Consider the following 23529-nt stretch of genomic DNA (forward strand, 5'->3'; position numbering starts at 1 on the left):
GCGCTTCCACTGCTGAGGGCGTGGGTTCGATTCCTGGTGGGTGAACTAAGATCCTGCAAGCTGAGTGGCACAGCCAAAACTAAATTAATTAATTAATTAATTAAATTTAATTACATAAATTGTCACTATTAAAGAAAGTAAAGTGTCCTGTAAGAGGTTGTTTTTATTGTCACCACAGGTTAGATTGTAGGACATTTAATTGCGCTACTGTGAAAGTTGACCTAAGTCCAGAGCCTTTTTCAGAACATCCTTGAATTCTTTGTTCCTCAGACAGTAGATCAAGGGGTTGATGATTGGGGTGAGGACAGTGTAAACAGCAGAGATGAGATTGTTGGAGCTCCGGGAATCAATGGCCTGGGGCCAGACGTACATGAAGATCAAGGCCATGTAGAAGATGGTGACCATGGTGAGGTAGGAGGCGCAGGTGGAGAAGGCTCGCCGACAGCCCGTTGCCGAGGGGATGCGCAGGGCAGCCAGGGGGATGTGTCCGTAAGAAAGCATGGTGGCCACGAGCGGGAACACCAGGATGATGAAGGCCAGGACGAAGTCGACCAGCTTGGTGGTCGAGAATTCTGTGCAGGCCAGTTTGAGGATGGGGGAGATGTCACAGAAGATGTGCTTCAGGACATTGGAGCCACAGAACGTGGCGCTGGAGATAGAGTAGACCTTGATCACGGAGGTGGTGAAGCCACTCACGAAGGAGAAGGCCACCAGCTGGACGCACAGCCCCATGGTCATGATGGCTTGGCAGCAGTCGCAGGCCATGGAGGCCAGGCACACACTCGGTGCACATCAGGAAGCTGAAGAAGTAGAGCTGAGTCATGCAGCCAATGAAGGAGACGCGTCCCCGCTGCGTGAGGAAGCCGTCCAGCGTCTTAGGGACGATGTCAGACACGTACCAGATCTCCAGGGACGACATGATACCCAGAAAGTAGTACATGGGCCTGTGGAGGGAGGAGCTGCCCCAGAAGGTGAGGATGACGGCCAGGTGCTCCACCAGCACGAAGACGGAGGTGAGCAGGAAGAGGAGGGAGAGCAGGTGTTGCAGCCGGAGGGGAGGATGCGGGGCCGGAGGGCAGGTGGCAGGGGTAGCTCTCCCCCAAATCAGGGGTCCCTTGCACTGAGGCTCAGGGCACCCCCGATAGGGGACGTGAGCAAAGTGGAGACAGCACCAGCCTGCACCCCCTTCTCCCACCAACACCCGCTCTGGCTTTGCAGCAAACGGGGAATAGACACAAAGAGTGTTCCTGTATGAAAACGTCCCTCCATGTCCAGGTTCAGCAGCCTCCTTGTGAGGGCGGGAGGGAACGGGAGGGGGACAGGACAGGCAGGCCTGGGTCGGGGAGAGAGGGGAGAGCCTCCTATAAGTAGCTTGGGGTGGAGGGCAGGGACAAGCAGACCTTGGGCAGGGGTTCCCCCATGTTCCGAGAGTGGGGGGCGTCTCCTGGGGGGCGGACAAAGTGGGCGGTGGCAAGAGCGCCCCTCGGTGGAGAACTTCAGAGCTCGGGGGGAGGATGCTGGAGATGCGGGGTGCAGGGGGGTGGAGCACGCGGGGAGGAAGCCCCCACCTTGTGAGATCAGGGCCGGGGGCCGCTGGTGGTGAGGGACCTCTCAAGCCTGGCCCCGCCCCAAACACTTCCCCCCGAGGGACCAGGTCCAGAGGCAGCCAGGCCAGCCACTTCACCGAGGGGCAGGACCCCGCGGAAACCTACCTGGAGAGCCGCAGGTGTCCCTGGCCTCCCCCAGCCCAGCGCAGGCCGGGCGTCTCTCCTCTCTGCCCACTGACCCCTGAGCGGGCGGCTCCCAGCGTGGCCTGGCCCGTCCTGAGGCGCCGGCCTGGCTCTGAGCATCTGCCAGTTCAAAGGCGGCGCCGGGAAGAACGGCTGTTGGCCTCCTCTCCATCCCGCATAGATGTGGGGCTCCAGGGTCCAATTACCCCTCCGCAGAGATGTAACTGCCCACAGTACCAATTAGCATGGAATCTCCCATCCCGGGCCTCCGGCCCCTGCTGGTGACGTCTGCTGGGGGCACAGCCCTACTGGGCTTCACTGCTGACACCCCTGTGCCCTGTCCAGGTGTCCAGGCCCTTGACTGAGCTTCCCCTCCCCCCCCCGTCCACTCAGTCTCCAGCCACACAGCACTGTCCTTACCAAGACCTCTGCTACCCCTTCCTTTGGGGCTGGGGAGGGGTATGACTCCTGCTTGGGGACAGGGGCTGCTCCATGTGCCATGACCGTGGCGTGGTCCAGGGCGATGGACTTGGTGGGGACCCTGCCCTATCTCAGGGTTCATGGATGTTATTACTCACAAAGGGGCAGGGAAATTTGAGTTTCTGGCATAAGAACTTTTCCCCCATCTATGTAATCAACACACACACACCATTGTATTAGTCTCAGCCAAAACAGGCCCGTCTTGCAAACATTTCCAAAAGATGGTTTTGTGTTGGCAGGAGAAACGGGAGTGACCTAGAGACCTGTGCTTGCCCAGGGAGTCTGGGCCTGCCCTTGTTGGAGAATCACTGAGCTTGGACCTGGGGAGGAGGATGCAGAGGGGAGGTTGTCATTCTTATGAATACCCCAATTTGCCAGTGACTTTCCTGCTCTCGGGAAAGCCAATGGAATGAAAAAATGATGGCCGATTACAAAATGGGCAGACAGACGCTTCATCAAAGAGGATAAAAGGACGGCCAAAAGCACAGGAAAAAGTGTGCACCACCACTAGCCACAACCTCACTGCTGGCCAGGAGGCAGGGAGACGGGAACTCCCAGACACTGCTGGCGCAGCTGCAACTCTGGTCGTACCACCACCCTGGGAAACAGCTCAGCAGTTTCTTGTAAAGCCAAGTGTATATTCACACGAAACCCTGTGCACGAATGTTTACAGCAGCTCTTTTCATAATCGTTAAAAGCTGGAAATAACTCAGATGTCCTTTAACAAGCAAACTGTACTACGTCCACGCAATAAAAACAAACCAACTAATGAAGAGTGTGGATGGAGCTCACATTTTTATACGTTTTTGTCCATTTGGATATCTTCTTACATTTTCAATGTGCAGTTCCCTAGCTGCTGATAAAATTGGGCCCCTGCTCATATATTTAGCGTCCAGTTGGCTCTCTTTCTTGAGAAACAACTACTTAAGTCTTTTACTTTAGTAAAAGTAAAAAAGTAAAAAAAAGTACTTTTAATTTTTATTGGAATATAGTTGATTTACAATGTTGTGTTAGTTTCAGGTACACAGCAAAGTGAATCAGTTATACATATACATATATCCACTCTTTTTTAGGTTCTTTTCCCATATAGGTTATTACAGAGTATTGAGTAGAGTTCCCTGTGCTACACAGTAGGTCCTTATTAGTTATCTATTTTATATATAGTAGTGTGTATGTGTCAATGCCAGTCTCCCAATTAATCCCTCCCCTCCTTACCCCTTATCCTCTTACCCCCTGGTAAAAGACTTAGTCTTTTACTTGTTTTTAATTGAACTCACTGTATTTCTTTCATTGATTTGAATTCTGTATTCATAACTTCAGGTGTTTTTGGTAATTTATTTGTATTACAAGTATATTCTCCACTCTGTATATTGGTATAGTCTCCATTCTTCATCCTCTCACTAATTTCTTCTGATGAACAGAAGTCCTGGGCACCAGTCTCTCTGGGTGCCCATCCCTTCCCTACTGAGTCCGTGGGACTTGGGGCAAGACCACCTGTTCCTAACTCCTGGGAGAGTATTAATTAGTCTAAGCCTGTATACTAAGCGTGGTTGTTACATCCATTTGCCCTCAATAGATCCACAAGAACCCAGAATTCAGAAAACCAGCTCACAGTGTTGCCTTGGAAAGAGTTCAGCTTCAGGTAGACGTGTGACCTAAGTTGGCCCATGGTGCTGATAGAGGGAAGTTACTCCTTATTAATGGAGAGATGCCTTCTCCGTTATCAGTCTCATTGGTTCACGTTTTCTTTTAGGTTGGCACTGTTCAAGAAATGTTTGTTCTCTCAAAGTCACAGGGGGTCTCCCGTGTCCTATTTGGGAAGCTGTCTGGATTTCCCTCCTTGCAGACCACATTTCTGCATTCCTTTGCCCTCAGGTGTTATCTTTCTTTCTCTCCATTTGTCATTGATTTTAGCCCAAACTTTTCCACCTTTGCAAGGGACATTAGTTTCAGCCCCTGTGCTAGTCCAGAATCCTGGCAGCAAGGCCAGTCCAGCAAGGGCCTCCCCCTCAGCCTGCTCCCCCCACATGGGGGGGCACCCAAGGGCAGAGTCCATGGGCCTCCTCAACCACCGACCACACCGCTGCATTCCCCGCCCGCTCCAATGTTTCCAGAGAGAATGGGGCACAAGTCACCTCAGCTCCCTCGGAAATTCTGGCCTAAAGGTTTAAGCATCCTTATAGTTTCTTGCTGAGGGGACTTCCCTGCTTCCAGCACCTGCGGTGGCAGCCCTGGTCCCAGGACCGCTGCACAGGAAGAGGAGAGTTGAGAACTGCATGTCCCCTCCCCCTCCCCCAGCAAAGGAGGGGCTACTGCGTAGGGACCCTCTCCCGGCCCCCCTCGTGATGAGAGGGAGCCAGTCCTACGTATCCTCTACACAAGCGTTTCGATGACCCTTTCCAACTCCCTATCAAACCACTACTCTGAGGATGAAATGCTACATGATGTATCCACCGGATACGGTGTCTCTTTGCCCACTGTTGGACACCGTGGGCTGTAAAGCGTGTTCCCGGGTTTGAAGAAATGTAGCTCCGTGGTCCAAATCGGTACAGTATCTTATTTCCAGTCTTTTTACAGTATTTCAGCATTTTCATCTACCATCGGGTATGCAAAGCCTTGTCCGGAGCGTCTCTTCCCATCAGGACCCGTTTACAGCCTCCTGGAGTGCCCGGACAGGACGCTGTCCGTCCACGCTGAGCTGCCCTTCCTAAACCAAGACTCTTATGGTTGGTCAATCAAGAGACGGTCCTAGGACGTTGTCCATGTGGCAGCGGGATCTGGCCACTCCGCAGGTGGTTCTCGAGCCAGCCATGGGCGAAGAGGCTCCCAGCCCGTGAATACGAGGAACCGGCCCCCCCACTCCCTGGCAGCATGCTCCTGAACGTCCATTGCCATGTCATCGTGGAAGTCCCTCCTCATCGCAGTGTTTCTCTGACATCACCCAAGACGTTATGGGTATCTCCGGCTTCAGGACTATTTTATGTCCTCAGTCTTAGGGACACTCACACTCAATGCCCAACAGCAACTGGTGATTGTCTCTCAGATGGTGCGTGCCATCACCGCTGGGTCTGGAACCGCCCTGGTCAAAATCCCAGTGTTTGCCACTGGGCGGCACTCACGGGCTTTAGCCATGAGCTCCAGTCTGCAAAGTGTGACTTACAGATTCTTCCAGAGTCATAACTGAGTGGGGATCATCAGGGCCAAGGGCATGGTAGAGCTACTGCTTTTTGCGACTCAGATATAACCTGCTGTTGTTCAGTCCCCCATTGAAATATGGCCTTCTTTAGGGCGTGGATTGGAGCGAGCAGTATTCCCCAATGCGGCATTTGCGTCCTCCGAACAACCCAACCAGGCATGGTGTTTCTCCTCAGTTCCAGGGAGAGGCAAGGACTGCAGTTTATTTTCAGTTGCCTGCGGGATGTCAAGAGTGGCTTCTCCCAGGAACTTCACTGTCCGGCCTGGCCCTGCTGTCTTTGCTGGGAATATCAGCCAGCTTCTATCAGTCACACGTGTCAGCATCGCACAGGGCAGTCCCAGCTCGCTCTTCAGCGTCTGATATTATTTTGCCAATACTTGTTCTTTCCAAACAACCCTGGCCATCCTACCCAGACAGTTTTGGTGGGACCCTCTCACTCAGGCTAGTGCCCTCTGGGGGGCTGTTCTTGTCCCTCATCTCTCTGTAGTCATTTGCCCTCCCTCGGTGACCTCCAAGGTCACTATCTCCGTATGAGGTCCTCCAATCTCCTCCATCCCCATCCGTAATGCACAAATACCAAGTGTGCAGCTCAGTGATTCTCATGAAAATCCCCGTGAAACTACCATTTATGTCAAGACTGAAAACACTTTCAGAACCAAAGAAGGCCTGCTTTTTCGTGTTCCTTTCCAATTAATACCTTGCTCTGAGGGTGACGACTATTCTGATCTCTAATAACATAAACTGCTTTTGTCTGCTTTTGAACATTATGAAAATGGAATTACATAATGTATACTCTTTGGTCTGGCTTATTTGTCTCACCACAGTGCCCGTGAAAGTCATCCATGCTGTTGCATGTAGCAGTGCTTCATTCTTTCCCACTGCTGCCCAGTATTCTATCACATAGATATACAAAACTTATTTATCCTCTCTACTGTTGACAGCCATTTGAGTTGTTGCACTTTGGGGGCTATTATAACTCAAGCTGCTATGAGCAATCTTTTGTATATCTTTTGAGGGTTGTAAGTACTGATTTATACTGCAAATATACCAAGTAAACTACAATTGCTGGGTCACAGTTTAACTTTAGTAGATAATGCCAGTTAAGAAGACTTCATGATTGTTTATACAGAAAATTTCAAAGAATCTATAAAATATCTCTTAGGACAATAAATAAGCTCAGCAAAATTTCAGGATACAAAGTAGGCATACAAAATATTTATATACTAGCAATAATATTTATATATACTAGCAATAAACAATTGGAATTGAAATTTTAAAAGTACCATTTACAATAGCACCAAAGAAATGAAATGCTTCAGTGTGAATCTAACAAAATAAGCACAAGATATATTCGCACAAAATTATAAACACTAATTTTAAAATTAAAGAAAGCCTAAATAAATGGAGAGGTAATTTTTGGTCATGAATTGCAATATTCTATACTGTTAAGATATCAATTCACCCAAATTTGATCTATAGATTCAATCAATGCAAACCCAATCAAAATCCTCACAGATTTTCTTTTTTCGGGTACATATTTATGAGCTAATTCTAAAATTTACATGGAAATGCAAAGAAACTAGAAAAGCTCTATTATCTATTACCAATTAATAAATTACCCCAAAATTAGAGGCTAAAAAAACCAAAAACAAACAAAACAAAACAACAAAACATTTATCATCTTACAGTTTCTATGGGTCAGGAATGTGGAAGCAGCTTAGCAGGGTTGTTCTGGCTCAAGGTCTCTCTTGAGGCAGAAATCAAATGTCATTCTGGGCTGTGGTCATCTAAAGGCTCAACTGGGGGAGTGTCCACTCCCAAGATCACTCCTATGTCCACAGACAAGACTCAAAAGTTCTACTTCCAAGCTCATTTATGCATCTTTTCTACAGCACTGACTAATGACATTGCAGTTGACTTCCTCCAGAATAAGCAATAAGAGACAGAAACAGAGAGAAAGAGAGAGAGAGAGAGCGGGAGATGGGAAGAAGAAAACCCCAAGATGGAAGCCAGAGTTGTTTCATAATCTAATCTCAGAAATACATCCCATATTTTTGTGTATTCTATTCATTTGATTCATTTCTATCCCACATGAATAATACACTCCTCATTCCATCCCAGGGTTCCCAAAATCTCATCCCATTACTGCATCAGCTCAAAGTCTAGAATCTTATCATTTATATTAGGCCCAAGTGTGGATGAGGCTCCTCAGGTGTAGTTGCTTAATTATGGCTCATTGAGGACAGTTTTTCTCCATCTGTAGACTTGTAAAACTAAAGAGAGAAGTTATTTGCATCCCCACACACCAAGACACAATGGTGGGTCAGGAGTAAGATAATGTCTATAGACATTCCTGTACAAAAAGGAAGGAAATGGGAAGCACAAAGGTGTCACTGAACCATAGCAAGTTTGAAATCTAGCTGGGAAATTCTGGAAGCTCCTTAATTATGTCTGGACTGCCTGGGAATAATTCTCTCTGGCTCTTTGCTCTGCCCTCTGGGTTCTCAGTTCTGCTATTTGACCCATCTTTCCTTTTACATGAAAGGTGTAAAATGTGTTTAGCTAAACAGCTCTCTCACCCTGACTTCTGCCCATACACACAATCCCGGGGACCAGAAGGCCTCTCCTCATTCTGATTTATCACTGCCCTCCTCACAGCTAGCTGGTGGTGCTTCTGCATATTTAACTCTTTTAAGAACCTGGAAGGTGTCCTGCAAATCTTGGGGCTCCTTGAGGCAATTCCTTCTATACTTTGGCATTCTGCTGGCAGACAATGTCCTTGTGCCACACAGAGGTACCATCGTGTGAGTAAAGGGGTCTTTGGGGCGTATCCTTATTCTCTTCTGAAAGTGTTTTTATGACTGAGGCACCACTTCAGATCCTTCTAAGGTCTTAACAAAGGATTTCATGGTCACACCCTTGGCTTGATTTCTTTCCCCGTTTTCCTAGCAGTGCCCTGGATTTGAGTTTTTCTTAGAGCTCATCTCTTAATTGAAGCACCGTTTGTCATCTGGAGAAAATGAGAATTTTCAAAACCACAGATTCCTGGCTCCTTTTTGTTTAATAGCATTTAATTTAGTTTATCTATATCCTCTTGCATTTTACTATAAGGATCAAAAAGAAAACAGGTGGCACCTCCAACACTTTGCCTGGAAAACTCCTTAGCAAGACGTCTCAATTCATTAACCATAATTCCTACTTTCCTCATTAACGCGGGCAATAGCATTAACAAACTTTCTGCCACTACAAAACTGGTGTCCCTTCTATTCAGTTTCCAATAAAACTCCCCTCACTTTCCTGTAAGCCCTTATCAAAGACCATGGGGCTTCTATAAATAGCTTCCTCAAGGCACCCTAGACTTTCACAAATACCTCATCAAAGCTCAATGCCTGGTTCTAAAGCAACTCTTACATTTTAGCATTTTGTTATGGAAGCACCCACTTCCAGGTGCCAAAATCTGTTCTAGTTATCTATTAACGCACAACAAATTATCCCAAAATTTAGCAGCTTAAAACAAACACATATATTATCTCACAAAGTTACTGAGGGTCTCCCATCTGGGAACAGCTTAGCTGCAACACTTTGAAGTCAGTCAAAGTTTTGGCTGCAGCTGTAATCAGCTGAAAGATCCACTTCCAAGCTCACTCATGTGATTGTGAACAGATGTCAGTTCCTCACTGGATAACTCACTTCCTTGCCAAGTGGATCTCTCTATATGGTGCCTGAGTGTCCTGACAATATGAAAGCTGTCTTACCTCAGAGAAAATGATGAGAGAGACAGAGAAGGAGAGAGAGATAAAGAAAGAGATCAAATGAGAGACCACAGTCTTTACATAACTAACCTATTCTTGGAAGAATCACATCATCACTTCTGCCATGTTCTACTCATTAGAAGGAAGTAACAAAGTTCTCAAGGGAAGGGAACTAAACAAAAGCATGAAACCAGGAGGCAGAGATCTTCTGGGGGCCATATTGGAAGTTGCCTACCTACCACACAAATCATAGATAGGAAGAAAAAAATATATATACACTATATATTTTGCTACCAGTCCTTATTTAAAATTATAAATATAAACATATATAAATATATATATGGAGAGAGAAAGAGAGGCATTACATAATGATAAAGGGGTCAATTCTCTAAGAAGATATAACAAACTTTAATATGTATGCACCAAACAACAGAGCATCAAAATGCATGAGGCAAATGTTGTAGAACTGCCAGGAGAAATAGATGAATTCATTATTACAGTTGGAGATGTCAACACTCCTCTATCAGAAATGGGTGACTCTAGCTGGCAGAAAATTAGTAAGGACATAGTTGAAAACAGCGCTATCAATCAGTATAATGGACATCTATAGATTACTTCATCAACAACAGTAGAAGACACATTATTGTCAAATTTGCTTGGAACATTCACCAAGATAGATCACCTGCTGGTCTGTAAAACACCTTAACAAATTTAAAATAAAAGAAATCTTACAGTTTCTCCCTCAGCCCACCATGGAATAAACTAGAAATCAGTAACAGAAAGATAGCTGGAAAATTTCAAAATACGTGGATATTAAACAACCTACTCCTAAATAACATATGGGTCAAAGAAGAAATCTCAAGAGAAGTTTAAATATATTTTGAACTAAGTGAAAATGAAAACACAACTCATCAGAGTTTGTGGAGTACCGTGAAAGCATACATTAGAATACAAGAAAGATCTACAATCAATCATCTAAGGCTCCACCTTAGGGAAACAGAAAAAGAAGAGAAAATTAAATCCAAAGTAAGCAGGGGGAAAGAAATAATAAAAGTTAGAGCAGAAATTAATGAAATTAAAAGCAGAAAAACAAGAGAGGAAAATAATGAAACCAAAAGTTGGTACTTTGAAAATATCAATAAAATTGATAAGCCTCTATCCAAGCTAACTAAGAAAAACAGAAAGAGGACAAAAATTACTAATATCAGAAATGACAAAGAGAACAGAACTACAGATACCATGGACATTAAAAGGATAATAAAAGACTACTAAAACAACCCTATGCCAAACAAGTTGACAACCTAGATGAAATGAAATGGACTGATTCCTTGAAAGACTCAATCTTCCAAAACTCACACAAGAAGAAATTGACAACCTTGTTATGGCTGTATCTTTTAAAGAAATTAAAACAATAATGGATAACCTTCCAAAACAGAAAGCACTAAACCCAGATGGGTTCACTGGTGAATTCTACCAAACATTCAAGACAGAAATTGTGCCAGGGCGCACTGCAAGGAAGAGTAGCCCCCGTTCGCCACAACTAGAGAAAGTCCACATGCAGCAACGAAGACCCAATGCAGCCAAAAATAAATAAATTAATTTAAAAAAAGAAAAAGAAATTGTGCCAATTCTCTGTAATTTCTTTCAGAGGATAGAAGCAGAGGGAACAATTCCCAACTCATTCTATGAGGCCAGCGTTTTTCTAATACCAAAACCAGATGCAAACATTACATATGAATGGGGGGGTGGCAAACTTCAGTGCATAACAAAAAGAGCTTTTTTTTAAATATATAAATTTGTTTATTTATTTATTTGTGGTGTGCATGGGCTTCTCATGGCGGTGGCTTCTCTTGTTGTGGAGCATGGGTTCTAGGCACACGGGCTTCAGTAGTTGCAGCACACGAGCTCAGTAGTTGTGGCGCACGGGCTTAGTTGCTCCGCGGCATGTGGGATCTTCCCGGACCAGGGCTCGAACCCGTGTCCCCTGCATTGGCAGGCAGATTCTTAACCACTGCGCCACCAGGGAAGTCCCACAAAGAGTTTTAAAGAAGAAAAAATATTAATGATAATACCTAGCTTGCAGAGTGGTTGTAAGGATTAAGCGATAAAACGAGGTAAAGGTCTGAGCAGGGAGCCTCACCCACACTAAGGAAGAGCCAGCCACAGTCCTCGCGCACAGTATGCCCTCCAAAGCCATGTTGCTGTGACTACACTCTGGGACTGTTAACCAGTAATACGCATAGGTCACGGCTCACACTGAAGTGAAGTTACTAGGGCGGGGTGGGGGGACTTGATCGATGAATGCATTCGTTTTTACTCTGGATTTTGGCCTTCCAAGTCAATGTGAAAGGACGTTGCTCTGTCATTTCCCTGATTGTCGAGCATCTTGTCAGATGCTCAGTGGCCATTTGCAGGTTTCCACGTATAAATTTTTCATTCCTGCCTTTTGCCCACATTTGCATTAGGTTGCCTGAGTTTTACTGTTGGTTTGTAGGAGTTCTTTATATATTGAGAATGAGTCCTTTGTGAGCTCCATACACTGCAATACTCCCACAACTGCAGCTCGACTACTCCTCAATGGCGTCTTTGGCTGAGCAGAAATTCTTCATTTTTTCTTCAGCTGGGTGTTTCTATAACCTCCACTTGTGCAGATGGGAAATGCAGAGGTAAGGAAGTTAACGAATTTAGAGGTAGAACCACGACCCGGGCCTGAGTGTCCGAAGCAGGGCGCTCCACTGCACTGCTCCAGGGGGAAGCCCGCTCTGTCCCCTCGGAGGGCCAGTCCAGGCAGGTCTTGTCACCTCCGAGAGGCTCAGCTTATTCACCTGCAAACTGAGCACATGACCCTCCCCTCTGGAACATTCTGAGGACTTGACGGAATATAAATGCTGTGCTCACGGTTGGCTTTCAATGAAAAGCATCTTTGGGGCATTATTAGGATCACCAGCAAGATGCTAAGTAAAGGAAAAATACAGCTAACTGTTCCAAATGTTCTTTTCACAGCAGGTTTGGTGGTTTTCCTGTCTCAGCAGCAAAAGTTCCAGCAGGTTCCTTCAACATTTATTTAACTGCTCCGGGCGCAGTTGGGGACAGAACTGAGCCTTCCAAGTGACAGGATAAATTAAGTCTCAGCAAAATAAATGTTAAAGTTGAAAGAGTCAAAGGAAAAAATAAAAAACAAACGAAACCAACAGGAGCGGCCAAGGACTGCCGGCTGGGGGATCATCTGGGTCCCATACAGGCCCCTTGCGACAGGAAGCCTCCATCTGCCGACCCCAAGTGCCCTTCGGCGGCACAGAGTTGTCTCTGTGCTGCCAGGACACGGGCCAGTTCTCAGCGGAGCAGAAAACGCTGCGGTGCGGGGCGGCACACAGCCCAGCGCGCCTTCCTCCAGGCAAGGCCCACCCGGCCTGCAGGTCTCAGCCAGGCCCTGACAGTCTCTCCAAGCTCGGGAGTTCACCCACGAAATCCGTCCCTCCTTTAGAGCTAATGTCCCTGACCTCGAAGGCCAGGCCTTCCTTCTCTGCTTCGGCTGCAAACCAAGGACCAGAGAAAGCGGAGTGGGACCCCAGCTTGGAGCAGACGCAGGAGACAGGAAGAAGAGCCGTGAGTGCCGTCCTCCGCCCCAGCACCCCTCCCTGCTCTGGGGGCCCCCTCGCCCCCCTGCTGGCGGCCCACTCGCCCACCTCTGGGCCCTGCACACACCTGGGCCGCTCTCCCTCCCTCTCCTGAGGTTCCCTCTCCCATTCACCTCAAGGAGTGGGGCCGGCCCCTGGCTGCCTGCTCTCACACCTGCCCTCACACCTTTACACTGTGTTTTCACAGGCTCTCTGCTCACTGTCCTTTCCCACAGGGCTGTGAGCTCCATTTTTTGTGAGACATTCACACACACACATCTGATCATATATATACACACAGGTATCATCACAGCCGTGGGCCATGGTGGGTGTATAGGAGGTGTACGTGCACACACACTCACCCCCAAAATATACCTCTTTACACACCCAACGAGAGGCGAGTTCTATATATCAGATGAACAGGTAAAAATGTGCCAGGTAACAGCCCACCTCCTGCATCTCCGCTTTCCCATCCACAGGGCCCTACGGAACCCCCTCCAGGTCAAAGGCCACTCTGTCTAGGGGGGTGCAGGGCTCCCCGTGGTGTGCAAGCACCAATGCTTCCTCAAGTGACGATCGTTCACTGTTTCCACGGTCTGTTGCCAGGAGGGAAAATGCTGGAACCAACCTCCTGTCCTGGTTCCGCCGGGTCTCCAGTCTTCATCATGGCCACGTCCCATGGTACCCGCCTCCGCAGCAGCGTGGGCAGTCTTCCATCACTCAAAGCCCTTGCCCTCCAGTGAGTAAAGCGGCGCCTTGCCGCCTTAATGGACGTTTTACCAACTTCTTGTGATTCTGAGCACCTTTAAGTACTTACTGGCCCTTTGAACTTGTTCTTCTGCAAACTGACATTTCAGTAACCTGTGCCCATCATTTTCCAATGCGTCGCTTCCTTCATGCCACTTTGTAAAAGTTCTCTATGCCTGCAAATACGATCACTTCAGCCCTTTGTCCGTGAGCCAGGTTTCCTGTATTCCTTGCAAATCTACTGGCTGCCTCCTGGCTTTGTTCGTAGACTCTGTGGAGAGAGAATGCAGCCCTTGACGAAGGGCCACGGTCCGGCACCTCTCTGCCTCCCGAACGCTGAGTCACCTGAGGCAAATCACTCGTGCAATGAGAAGACAGTGTTTGTGCAAGGATAGGGACTTAGGGAAGGAAAAACCCAAGCACAGAGCACACGGCGTTCCTGTGACTCACCAACGGGAAAACAACACCGCAGCTCATGTTCAAGGCACCTGCTCCGGGTGCAACTCGAATTCACTCAGTGACCCCTCTCGTACCCGTACGGGGAAGGTGTTCACAGTACCCTCACTTCACGGGCTCAGAGGCTGCGGGTGTCCCAAGACCACCCAGGGGGAGTCGAGCTCCAGGGACGCTGTTCATCACAGCCTTGGCTTGAGAGCTCTCCTTCTCCCCCACCGCCTCCCCATCCCCGTCTCAATCAGAGCTGAGGCCAGGACATTTCTGGGGGCAAAGGAGGGGGTGGTCTTGTTTGGCAGGGCCTATTTGACCCAGGTGAGGTCTGGCCTGTCCCACCTCCGGGGTCTTTGAATTGAGGGTCTCACACGGCAGCCTCTCTCTGGCCAGGTGTGACCTGAGAACAAATGGCAGCACTCGAGTCCCAGGCTTTCCCTGTGAGTCATGCGTGGGCAGTTCCTGAGGCCTGGAGTTCGGTGCCCCGGGCCTGAGGGGCCTGGAGCCACGAGGCGCCGGCGTGGAGCTCCGTGCTCTGCACCCCTCTGGGTCAGTCTTCTCCCCTCCCAGCAGCACCAGGACTCGGTTATCACACCGTCGTCTGTTTACGTGGATCAGACACGCACCGAGCACCTGCCATGTGGGGGACACTCTGCTCAACGGCAGGGACAAAGGGACGAGCTGCCTTCCAGCGCAGTCACCCTGCAGGCCAGCTGACCGTCCTGGACATCACTCCACTGTCCCCTCCCCTGGACAACCTCTCTGACCGCAGAGCACTTGCTGTTTCCACGGAATCACACTCCCTCATGATGAAAGCCATTAAATAAAGCCACTTATGAGCAGTTTATTTTGTGACTTATCAGATAATAATTATTCACACAAAACACAGGCACCTAAAAGACCCCTCAGCGCGGCCATGACCATTCAGTACTGACCCCGGCTTGATGCTGGGGGTGGACGAGTGACATGGAGGCCTCAGGACGCTCGTGGAGAAGCCGCTCGTCCCGTGAGCCTGTCAGGGAGGAGCGCGGGCAGAGCTGCGCGGGGCACTTGGGGCCTCGCCCTCTGCCCCCTGCTGAGGCCCGAGCTCTGAGACTCAGGCCCCAACAGCCAGTGGAAAGGCCCAGCGCCCGAAGGCCCACCTCTGGCCTCTTGAGGGACAAAGGAGCTTTTTATTTTAGCACCCTTTTCTCAGCACTTTCTCATCTTGGCTCCAAGCAGAATTCACAGCAGTAAATTTTCTAAAGTCAATAACGTGCCTTCTTAAAGATGCGACTTGTTTTGGAAGCGCCCCTAACCCAGCTGCTCAGCGTTCGTCCAAGAATTCAGAGTCCTGCCGCCTCTCCCTGGCGGCTTCCTGGACATCTTCCTACTCAACAAGCGGCCAGTGCAAAGGCTGACCGTGAGATGAACGCTTTCCCTCTACCCGGGAAGAAGGAGAACTCTAAGGGCAGGGGAAGTAGACGGTTTCTTCAAAGGCCATGACTGAAGTCCTCAAACAGCTCAAAGCATCAAAACAGTTCTATTCTCCAATTACCTCCCCAAACCCAGATTCTCAAAAACCAAAGCCTGTATAACCCACGCGCTTGATCACGTGGTTTAGGAAGGGCTCCCTTCATTGGAATCTTAACTTCCAAGAGCCCGCAGCTTCACAAAGATCCAAAACACCCCTCGTTAGCTGATAATACTCTCCAGGTCCCCACCACAGCTACCGAGCGGCGGTCCCCATGTGCACCCGCCCCTGGAGGAAAGGGCCTTCCCAATCCTGCAAGCTGTGAGTGGCTCACGGGCCAGGGGGCGGGATGGACAGAGGGTGCGCCAATCAGAGGGCTTCCCGAGTGCTTGCTGCGGACCCTCAACCCCCAACAGGGTGACGCTGGCAGCGGAACAGCAGGGCACCGTGGGAACCACACTTCCCATGTGGACAAAGACCTCCTGGGCCAACGGAGCCAACAGGCAGGGTGCGACCAGAGGTGGCCTGAGTCCCGGGGTCCTCTGCTCGCCTGCCTTTCCACAGCTTTCCAACAAATTCTTATTCTTTCACTTCTAAGGATTCCAATGCAGAATGCTTCCTTCCTTTCTCTTCTCCAGCCCCTAGGAGTCTCCCTCGCCTTCAGCCCATTCTTCTCCCAGTGGCCGCAGGCGCTCCGGCCAGAGTCGCGCTTTGCCTTCCTCGTGTTCTGCGACCAGCGGGCAGCCGAGCCTGCGGTGGAAGGTGGCACAGCGTCCCCCTGCCGCAGGCTTTCCAGACCAGCAGGCAGGCCGATCTCTGTGATGCTGGCAGTTAGGAACAGAAAGTGAAGACACTGTGTTTTGTCACTGTGAGTGAAAATATGTTACGGACGATGGCTAGAGTTTCTTCGTCAAAGGTATGAGCATCTCCTGAGGTAACCACCGCCCCCTGAGGGTGGCGGCCAAGTCACAGCGAGAGGAGGAAGGAAAAAAGTGACTCCGAACCTCGGCCTCGCGGTACTGAGGAAGCTGCAAGGGTTCTGTGAAAGCAAAGGAGGCCTAGAGCCTCGTGCGTAAGCAGAGGCCTACGTATGTGCAGAAGACCCGTGCACGCGGACGTGCGCACATGCACACACACACAGCTGACATTCACTGAGCACCAGACTGGTCTGAAAGTCTAAGGCCAACACGGAGCCCTCTGGGGTCCCACAGCCTCAGCCTGGGAGGGACGGGCCAACTCCTCACCCGGGCCCACGACAACCCTTTCTTTGCCTTGGCTCATTCCCTCCTGCTGAAGACCACAGACCCTAGAACTAGAAGGCACCTCGGGGACCAAGAGCTTTGTTTACCAACGAGGAACAGAGGCCTGAGGCAGGGGAGCTGATGGGGCACAACCACGGCTCCTTGGTGACATGCTGAACGCAGGGACAACTCGGGGCCGTCACCGGCCTGAGCTGTCACCACACCCTTAACACGGTGAAGTGCAAGCCCCAAAGGGCCGTATTTACGTAAACCTCAACTGAGCGGGCTGCAGGGCAACCACCTGCTGGCTAAGAACTCACCCAAATGCCCAGTTGTTCCCCACAGAACCTTCCGGGCCTGCTTTGAGGAACCCGCTGAGGAAACTTAACTGCCTGTGACTTGACCTCAAGAACAAGCAGATGTCTCTCCCTAAAGTCAGACCGTGCAGCTCGCCTGGAGGCCCTGTCACTCTGGCTGCAGATCTGAGCTGTGAGTCTGACACAGATGTAGCCCCGAAACCCAACACAGGGCAAGGCTTCAAATGAAGGGTGTTCCCAGTTTCTCCCAAGCTGGTCTTCCCAGGGACGCTGCCCTCGTGTCAGCCCCTTGAGCCGCGCTAGATGACTGGCCCTCTCTCCCGGGGGCCGAGCTCCATCAGGAAGGACCTGCTAAGTGGCAGAAGCCCACTCGGCACTCATGAGAAAACAGGCAGAGGGAACGTCTTGTTCTGTTTAAAATTTCACCTGGTCTTCGGTGAAATGTCTTTCATAGCCAGGCCATCGAGGTGCTCCGTTCGGCAGTTCTCACGGGGAAGGTCAGCACATCCCAACTCACCTACTAAGTGGCTCTGCTCGACTCTGAGCTGTGGGGACCGATGTGTGCCCTGGGCCTTTCCCTATCGAAGAAACATTCTTCACTTCGAGACTGATATGAAACAGTAATCGTAGTGTTTACAACCATTATCAATTGCTGAGCTGGACCAGCAAGAAACTTCCCCCGTAGGTGCTACGCTCTCCTGCGAGATGGACCAACGTACACGTGTCTCAGGTAGGAGGCGTCTCTTTCAGTCATTACCGAGTTGCCCTGCTTCTTCAAGCCTCAGATTCGGGGACAGCAGCTGCTCTGACGTCAGGAGGGGAAACACGCAGCTACATGTGCCTCCGGGGAGGGATGGGACCCGAGTAAGGCCTCACAGGCACTTCCAGGAGCCGGCCTGCACCGCTTACGGGTCTAACACAAACACCACATTAGCAACCGTGAGCCGTCACAATTACTCAAGGCCACAAAGCAAAAAGTGCACCGTGTATTTCTATGCTGAGACCTGTTTCTCTCAGCGTGGAACACAGGCATGCATGTACACGTATGCCCAAGGAGACGTCTAGGGATTGTAATATTCACTCAGAAATGCAAGCATTAAAATCACCCTGCAAGTAATAACATCACTTTTTTTAATTGAAGTTGAGGACAAAAGGCGGTCACATTCAGAGATCAAGAGGCCTCATCCAGATGGTTAAAACCATCTTTTCCTTCTTCGTTAACCATCTCCTAACTTCAAGTGATTTCCACAAGTTCTCCGGAACCATCTACAACTGTCCTTTGAGGCGATCCACCACACCACGGCATGGCAAGGCCTGAGCAAACGCACCGCCGGACACACCTCACTGGATATCATCGTCATCAAAGAGATCTTCAAAATCTACAAAATGAACAAAACCACACATTGATGGGGCACACGAGGTCTACAGCTGAGGAAATAACTATAAAATGAGTTATGTGGTCATTCAAAACTAGAGAGAAAACAGTGAACAATCTGATAAAGGACTCTTCCCAGGACAGGCTCTCAGTTTTATCCAACCGGGGCTCATACAGTCCAAAGGGACAGTAGTCCAGAGTGCACCTTTACTCTTGTTTCTATTTAGATGACGATCTTAAGAAAATGCGTGAGGGCGTGTTCTGGACCACGTGGCGACCCCTCACAGCCGTGCCTGCGTGCCCGTGAGTACGGCCAGGGCTCTGCTCTCGCCAGCGCTGCGTGGAGGGGGGGAGGTGGGCTGAAGCTGCCTGAGGCCCGCAGCCGTGAGCAGGAAACTGCAGAGCTGGGGGGGGGGGGGGAGGGACAGAGCCCCGTGAGAACGGCTCCCTTTAAGAGAGTCTGACCTACAGCTCAGCTTGAGAAACGCAGCCTGAGCCCCATTCCCACTAGAAGAAACGCCAGAAATTCACAGCGCACTGCATCCTGCGAGGGGGTCAAAGCCAAACTCATGGTTATTTTGTCCTTCTGTTTACTTCTTTGTGTATTTTCTACATTCCCACCACGGGTATGTGTTACTTTCACAAGAAGAGAAAACCCCACTCATGCGTACGGTGCACTGAGAATGTGCAGAGTAAACGAAGAGCCAGAGAAAGGACGGGTTGGCCCCCACACCCCTGCTCCCCGGGGGGAGGCGGCACCCAGGCACCTCCTGCCCCGCAGTGGGCCCCCAGCCCCGCCCCGCCCCCCGGACGGTCCCACCGGCGCCCACCTCTCCCACCGCCTGGCCGGGCCTGTGGTCCCGCAGCTCCGCCACTCTCCCCGCAGCCCCCAGCCCCCAGCCCTGCAGGTGCCGCCTCCTGAGCACTGCCTCAGGATGTGCCCCTGGCAACCCTGCGCCCACCTGTCAGGGCTCTCGTCCCCGAGCTGTCCCGGCCCACCCCCTGTCCAATGCTCCCATTTTGTAAAACACTGAGTGAGGAGAGCGAACCTCGTTCAGGGTTTGAACTCCACTGCCTAGGGGACACCAGGCCATCAAAACCCATCTGTTCAACCAATGAGTGAACAGGACTAAGGACAAGTCCTTCCAAGGCCACTCGGCCTTCTCGCGGGGAACGGCTCCCCGCACACCCGGGCCGTCACAACCTGCCGGGGCGGCGTCTGCGCGCCTGCGCTCCTCGTCCCTGCCGGGCTCGGACTCGGAGGGAGATGCGCCCCAATCCGCTCCTGTGCTCACCTGGCCTGGCGGCCTGGGTCCTTCTCACAGGTGCTTCTGTCAGAATTAAAGGGCTGCTGGTGGAAATCATGCGAACTTGAACTCTAGAGCACAGCCAACGGTCTCTAAGCCCCGGGCTGGCAGGGGAGGAGGGCGGCTTGCAAGGAGACCATCAAAATGTGAGTGGACCGTGCCGTCCTGGGGACCACACACCCCTACCCAGGTGAGGTCCTAGCGGCGGCTCTGCACCCCGTGCTCTCCACACCTGCTCCCCCGGAGAACTTAACAAACGTCACCCCCTCCGTCCTGCGGGGACGCTGCCTGGGGAGAGCAGCTGGGCTCCCAGGAAGGCCGCCCTCATGCAGCAGCCTGGCTTCTCGTTAGGCAACAACTGCCTGAAAAGCAGCCAGATACAACAGCACGGGCTCGGGCGCCAGACAGGTTTGGGGCCGCTGAAAAGCAACATGGCAAGGTAACGCCCCAGCTGCCACTAACTAGTGACAGAAGTTCTCTGTAGTGGCAGGCACCCTGGATGAAAGACGGATGCTAAGAGATAAAATACCACTTAACTCTCCTAAGAAAGCGATCTTGTGTTTCTACTTACGATTTAACCCTTGGTAGGGATGAATATACTCTACAGGAACAAGGCCTGAGGAAACCAGAAGGGAACACGAGAAGTACCCCCTCAAACGTATGTGAAGATTCCCTATAAAGTTAGTTTCTCACTGTTTATCTGGTAAAACTCCACCCATGTTCCCGAAACTAGCATTAAACCCTCAAATGCGAACAGCTCCCGGTTTCAGAGGAAAGGGGCGGGAAGGGCAGGCCTGTGGCTGTCACTCCGCACAGGCAGCCCGGGGGACGAGGACCCAGTGGCAAACAGGGAGAGGAAGGCACACCAGCCCGCGGGAGAGAGGGGAGACGAGAAAGCCAGACGGACCAGACCCTGCTACAGTTTCAGGTGTCCAAGTGCACGTTCACGGCTCAAACTCAACAACTGGAACGTAAGACTGGAAGCTTTCTTCCCTCCTGAAAAGCAGGGCTGCACGGCGTTCCAAGAATGGCACAGGATCTGGCCTTTACTGGTCTACGATCCAACTCACTCATGTCACAAAGCTGCTCCACTGCATAACCTGCAGAAGAAACAGATTAAAACCAGCAAGCCAATCCCAGCGTCCTTACCGTTAAAAAAGTCTGCGTGAACTGCCTTTTCATTGGCTGCCAAGTCCATCAGGAGCCCGGTGCTGCCTCCTGCCTGGGGAGGGAAAGGAAAGGTCATGTCAGCAGGGTTTTCCGAGAGGACGAGTGGTGTAAGTGCCACGCAGGCGCCACACCACTCCTGGGCAGAAAGTGTCCAGGTCGGAGACAAAACATAGCCCAGGGGAAGGGAGGGAGTGGGAGCAGGGGAGGGAGGCGGCATTCCAAGGAACTACGGTGAGGGTCTCCTCAGGTCTGACGTCCCTAGACCCCTCTCGCCTTTTACGCAGAGTCCTGCCGCCGCCCCAAACAGCAGCACCGCTGCGTACAGCCAAACACGGGGCCCCGAGCACGCGCAGCACGGAGCCTGACCACGGCTGAGCTCGGGGCTGCGCCTGCTGCTTCTGAGAGGTAAACCACTTCCCCTGAGAAACTGACCTGCCGACCGGGGGCTCTGGGGAGGGGGGCAGTGCCATCACGGGCCTTCCCACTGCCACCGCTCAACGGTGGCAGGAAAACAACGCCACAACCAAAGCTGGGCAACGTGGTGAGGATTCCGAGCCTCTTTTAGAGTCACATGGTGACAGCTAGAGCAGAGGCCTCTGGTGGCAGCACCCTGGACGGCTGGCCCCCAGGCCCTGCTGCCACCCTGACTCCCAACCGCCCCCAGGCTGTCTGCCCTGCCTCTTGCTGGCTCAAAGGGCACAGCACCTCCCGTCCTCCCTTAGCAGCGGGGACCCTCACAGCCTCCCTTCCCTCCTCAGGTGCCCTCTCCTGCCCCATCCCACAGGAAGCTGCGCAGATTCTACCTGTGACACAGCTGCGGAGTTTGCGCCTACCTCCCTCTGGAGGCACTGTCTTCATTCAGACCCTCCTCGCGCCCCCCATCCCCCTGTTTGTACTGCCCCACTCTCTCACCCCAAACCCTCCAGAGCGACAGCACCACGAACCAGTCGGAGCTGTCACTCCGCACCTTAAAGCCCTCCAGCGACTCCACGCTTGCCGAAGGTAGTGCCTGGAGCCCAGGGCTGAGAAGCAGGGGGTGAGTGCAGGTGCCTCGGGACTGGGGTGCAGAGGGCCCACCTGTCCCAGAAAGGCTACAGGCGATGCACCATCTGCCTCCCAACCCTGCCTGCCCGGCTCCATCCCATTCCCGCTCTCCCAGGCACGACCTGCCCTCCCCTAGACCCTGCAGGCCTCGCTCCCGCTCCCGCCAGGCCTCGCCCCTACGCCCCAGCGCGCCGCCAGCATCTGGCTGCAGCCAGCTACTCTCCTAAGCCTTTGCTGGGCCACCCCAAAGCCCGGGGGCTTCTATCACCCGCACCGCCTCTTGATGCACTTAGAATTGGCAACCAGCGTCTCTCTGTGCTCCCGGGACGTCCAGGAGCACACAGAATGGGTTTGTCCCCCCTGAGGTCTGAGAAGGAGGAATAGACGTCTGGACCCCGCGGAGCCGGCCTGACACTCCGAGCTCACACCACTAACACCAGACAGGAACGCCCTGTGCCCAGAGGATGGGGTGACACAACGACCCTGCGCAACTGCGGGAGAGACCCGGGCCCCGCGCGGAGCACGGACCTGCCAGGCGCTCCTCTCCCCCGCTCCGCGGGCTGGAAGCCGCTTCTTTCCCAAGGGCCGTTGGTCAGCCGGGCTCTCGTCTCCCCTCCTCCCAGACGGGGACTCGCCCCCGCCGCGCCACAGCACGCCACCCCGGCCGGGGCCCACTTCCTCCCCCAGCACCTGGCACGAGCTCAACCCCGTCCCCGGGGTCCCCACCAATCGCCCCTGCGGGGCTCCAGGCCGCGGGCACCGACGTTCACCGCAACCCCGGCCCGTAGCCATCCCGGCCGCCACCTCACTGGGTTCCCGGAGGCCGCATTCTCTCGCCCGAGGTAGGAACCGCCGGGACGGCGAACGCGGGCCGGGGAACGGGGCCGCGCAGGTCGCCGCCTTCTCTCGCCCCAGACCCAGCCCGCACCCGACAGCTGGCCTTGGCTCCGCTCCCGCCCGGCCCGGCGCCGCCCGCCTCACCTCGTCCAGATCCACGTAGGGTCCCGCGCCCTCGGGAAACATCTCGTCCACCGCCGGCTTCATCTCCGCCTGCAGCTCCGGCCTCCCCGACCCACTTCCGGCCCGCTGACGCCCTCTTCCGGTGCAAGCCCCGCCGTGGCAACTCTAGACGCGAGAGAACGGCCGACTCTATGGTTTCCTCTCACCACCATCTGGCAGGTCTAGCCGCCGGAGGACCTTCCACGCTATGGTCCCCTCCTCCATTAGTCGGGGCGGGCCGGACTGGCCTGGTTGGGGCTGGGGTGGGCAGGGTCTTCGCGTGGCTGTCAGCACACAAGGGACGCTGCTCTGTGACTTCACCGCGGTCACAGGCAGTCTGGACCTAAGGGCCTGGCACTGACAGGTGCCCAGGAAATACCCATTAAAGAATATGAGTGGGTAACAGAGTAAAAAGGCAACCCACAGAATGGGAGAAGATATTTGCAAACCATATATCTGATAAGGGGTTAATATACAGAATGTATAGAGAACTCCTAAAATTCAACAACAGAAAACAAAGAGTCTGATTAAAAAATCAGCAAAGGACTGGAATAGACATTTATCCAAAGCAGATTTATAAATGGCCAATAAACCTATGAAAAGGTGTTCGACATCACGGATCATGAGAGAAAGGCAAACCAAACCACAATGAGT

At 51.9% G+C, this 23529-nt stretch overlaps 2 protein-coding genes across 2 annotated transcripts; both read right to left on the bottom strand.

Moving 5' to 3' along the window:
• Nucleotides 1–204: 204 nt before the first annotated feature.
• LOC118898004 (olfactory receptor 6B2-like) lies at nucleotides 205–1902 on the bottom strand. Its single transcript, XM_036857683.1, is given in 4 exon segments — nucleotides 205–775; nucleotides 777–1288; nucleotides 1401–1444; nucleotides 1713–1902. Coding segments are annotated over 4 exon segments (1317 nt in total).
• A 16186-nt stretch (nucleotides 1903–18088) lies between these two features.
• On the bottom strand, nucleotides 18089–23010 carry COPS9 (COP9 signalosome subunit 9). The gene is made up of 3 exons (XM_036859007.1): nucleotides 22858–23010; nucleotides 20812–20884; nucleotides 18089–18359 (listed from the first exon to the last, which is right to left on the bottom strand). The coding sequence occupies exons 1-3, from the start codon at nucleotides 22918–22920 to the stop codon at nucleotides 18322–18324; spliced, it is 174 nt and encodes a 57-aa protein (XP_036714902.1). The 5' UTR covers nucleotides 22921–23010; the 3' UTR covers nucleotides 18089–18321.
• Nucleotides 23011–23529: the final 519 nt, after the last annotated feature.

The sequence above is a fragment of the Balaenoptera musculus genome, chromosome 7, assembly GCF_009873245.2.
Source record: "Balaenoptera musculus isolate JJ_BM4_2016_0621 chromosome 7, mBalMus1.pri.v3, whole genome shotgun sequence".
Lineage (NCBI taxonomy): Eukaryota > Metazoa > Chordata > Mammalia > Artiodactyla > Balaenopteridae > Balaenoptera > Balaenoptera musculus.

Bases quoted from the DNA above. Each gene is read 5' to 3' on its own strand.
- COPS9 (XM_036859007.1), bottom strand. From the start codon at position 22,920: ATGAAGCCGGCGGTGGACGAGATGTTTCCCGAGGGCGCGGGACCCTAC. The intron at 20,885-22,857 runs GTGAGGCGGGCG...TTCCCTCCCCAG, and splicing joins CCTACGTGGATCTGGACGAG to GCAGGAGGCAGCACCGGGCT. The intron at 18,360-20,811 runs GTAAGGACGCTG...TTCATTTTGTAG, and splicing joins TCACGCAGACTTTTTTAACG to ATTTTGAAGATCTCTTTGAT.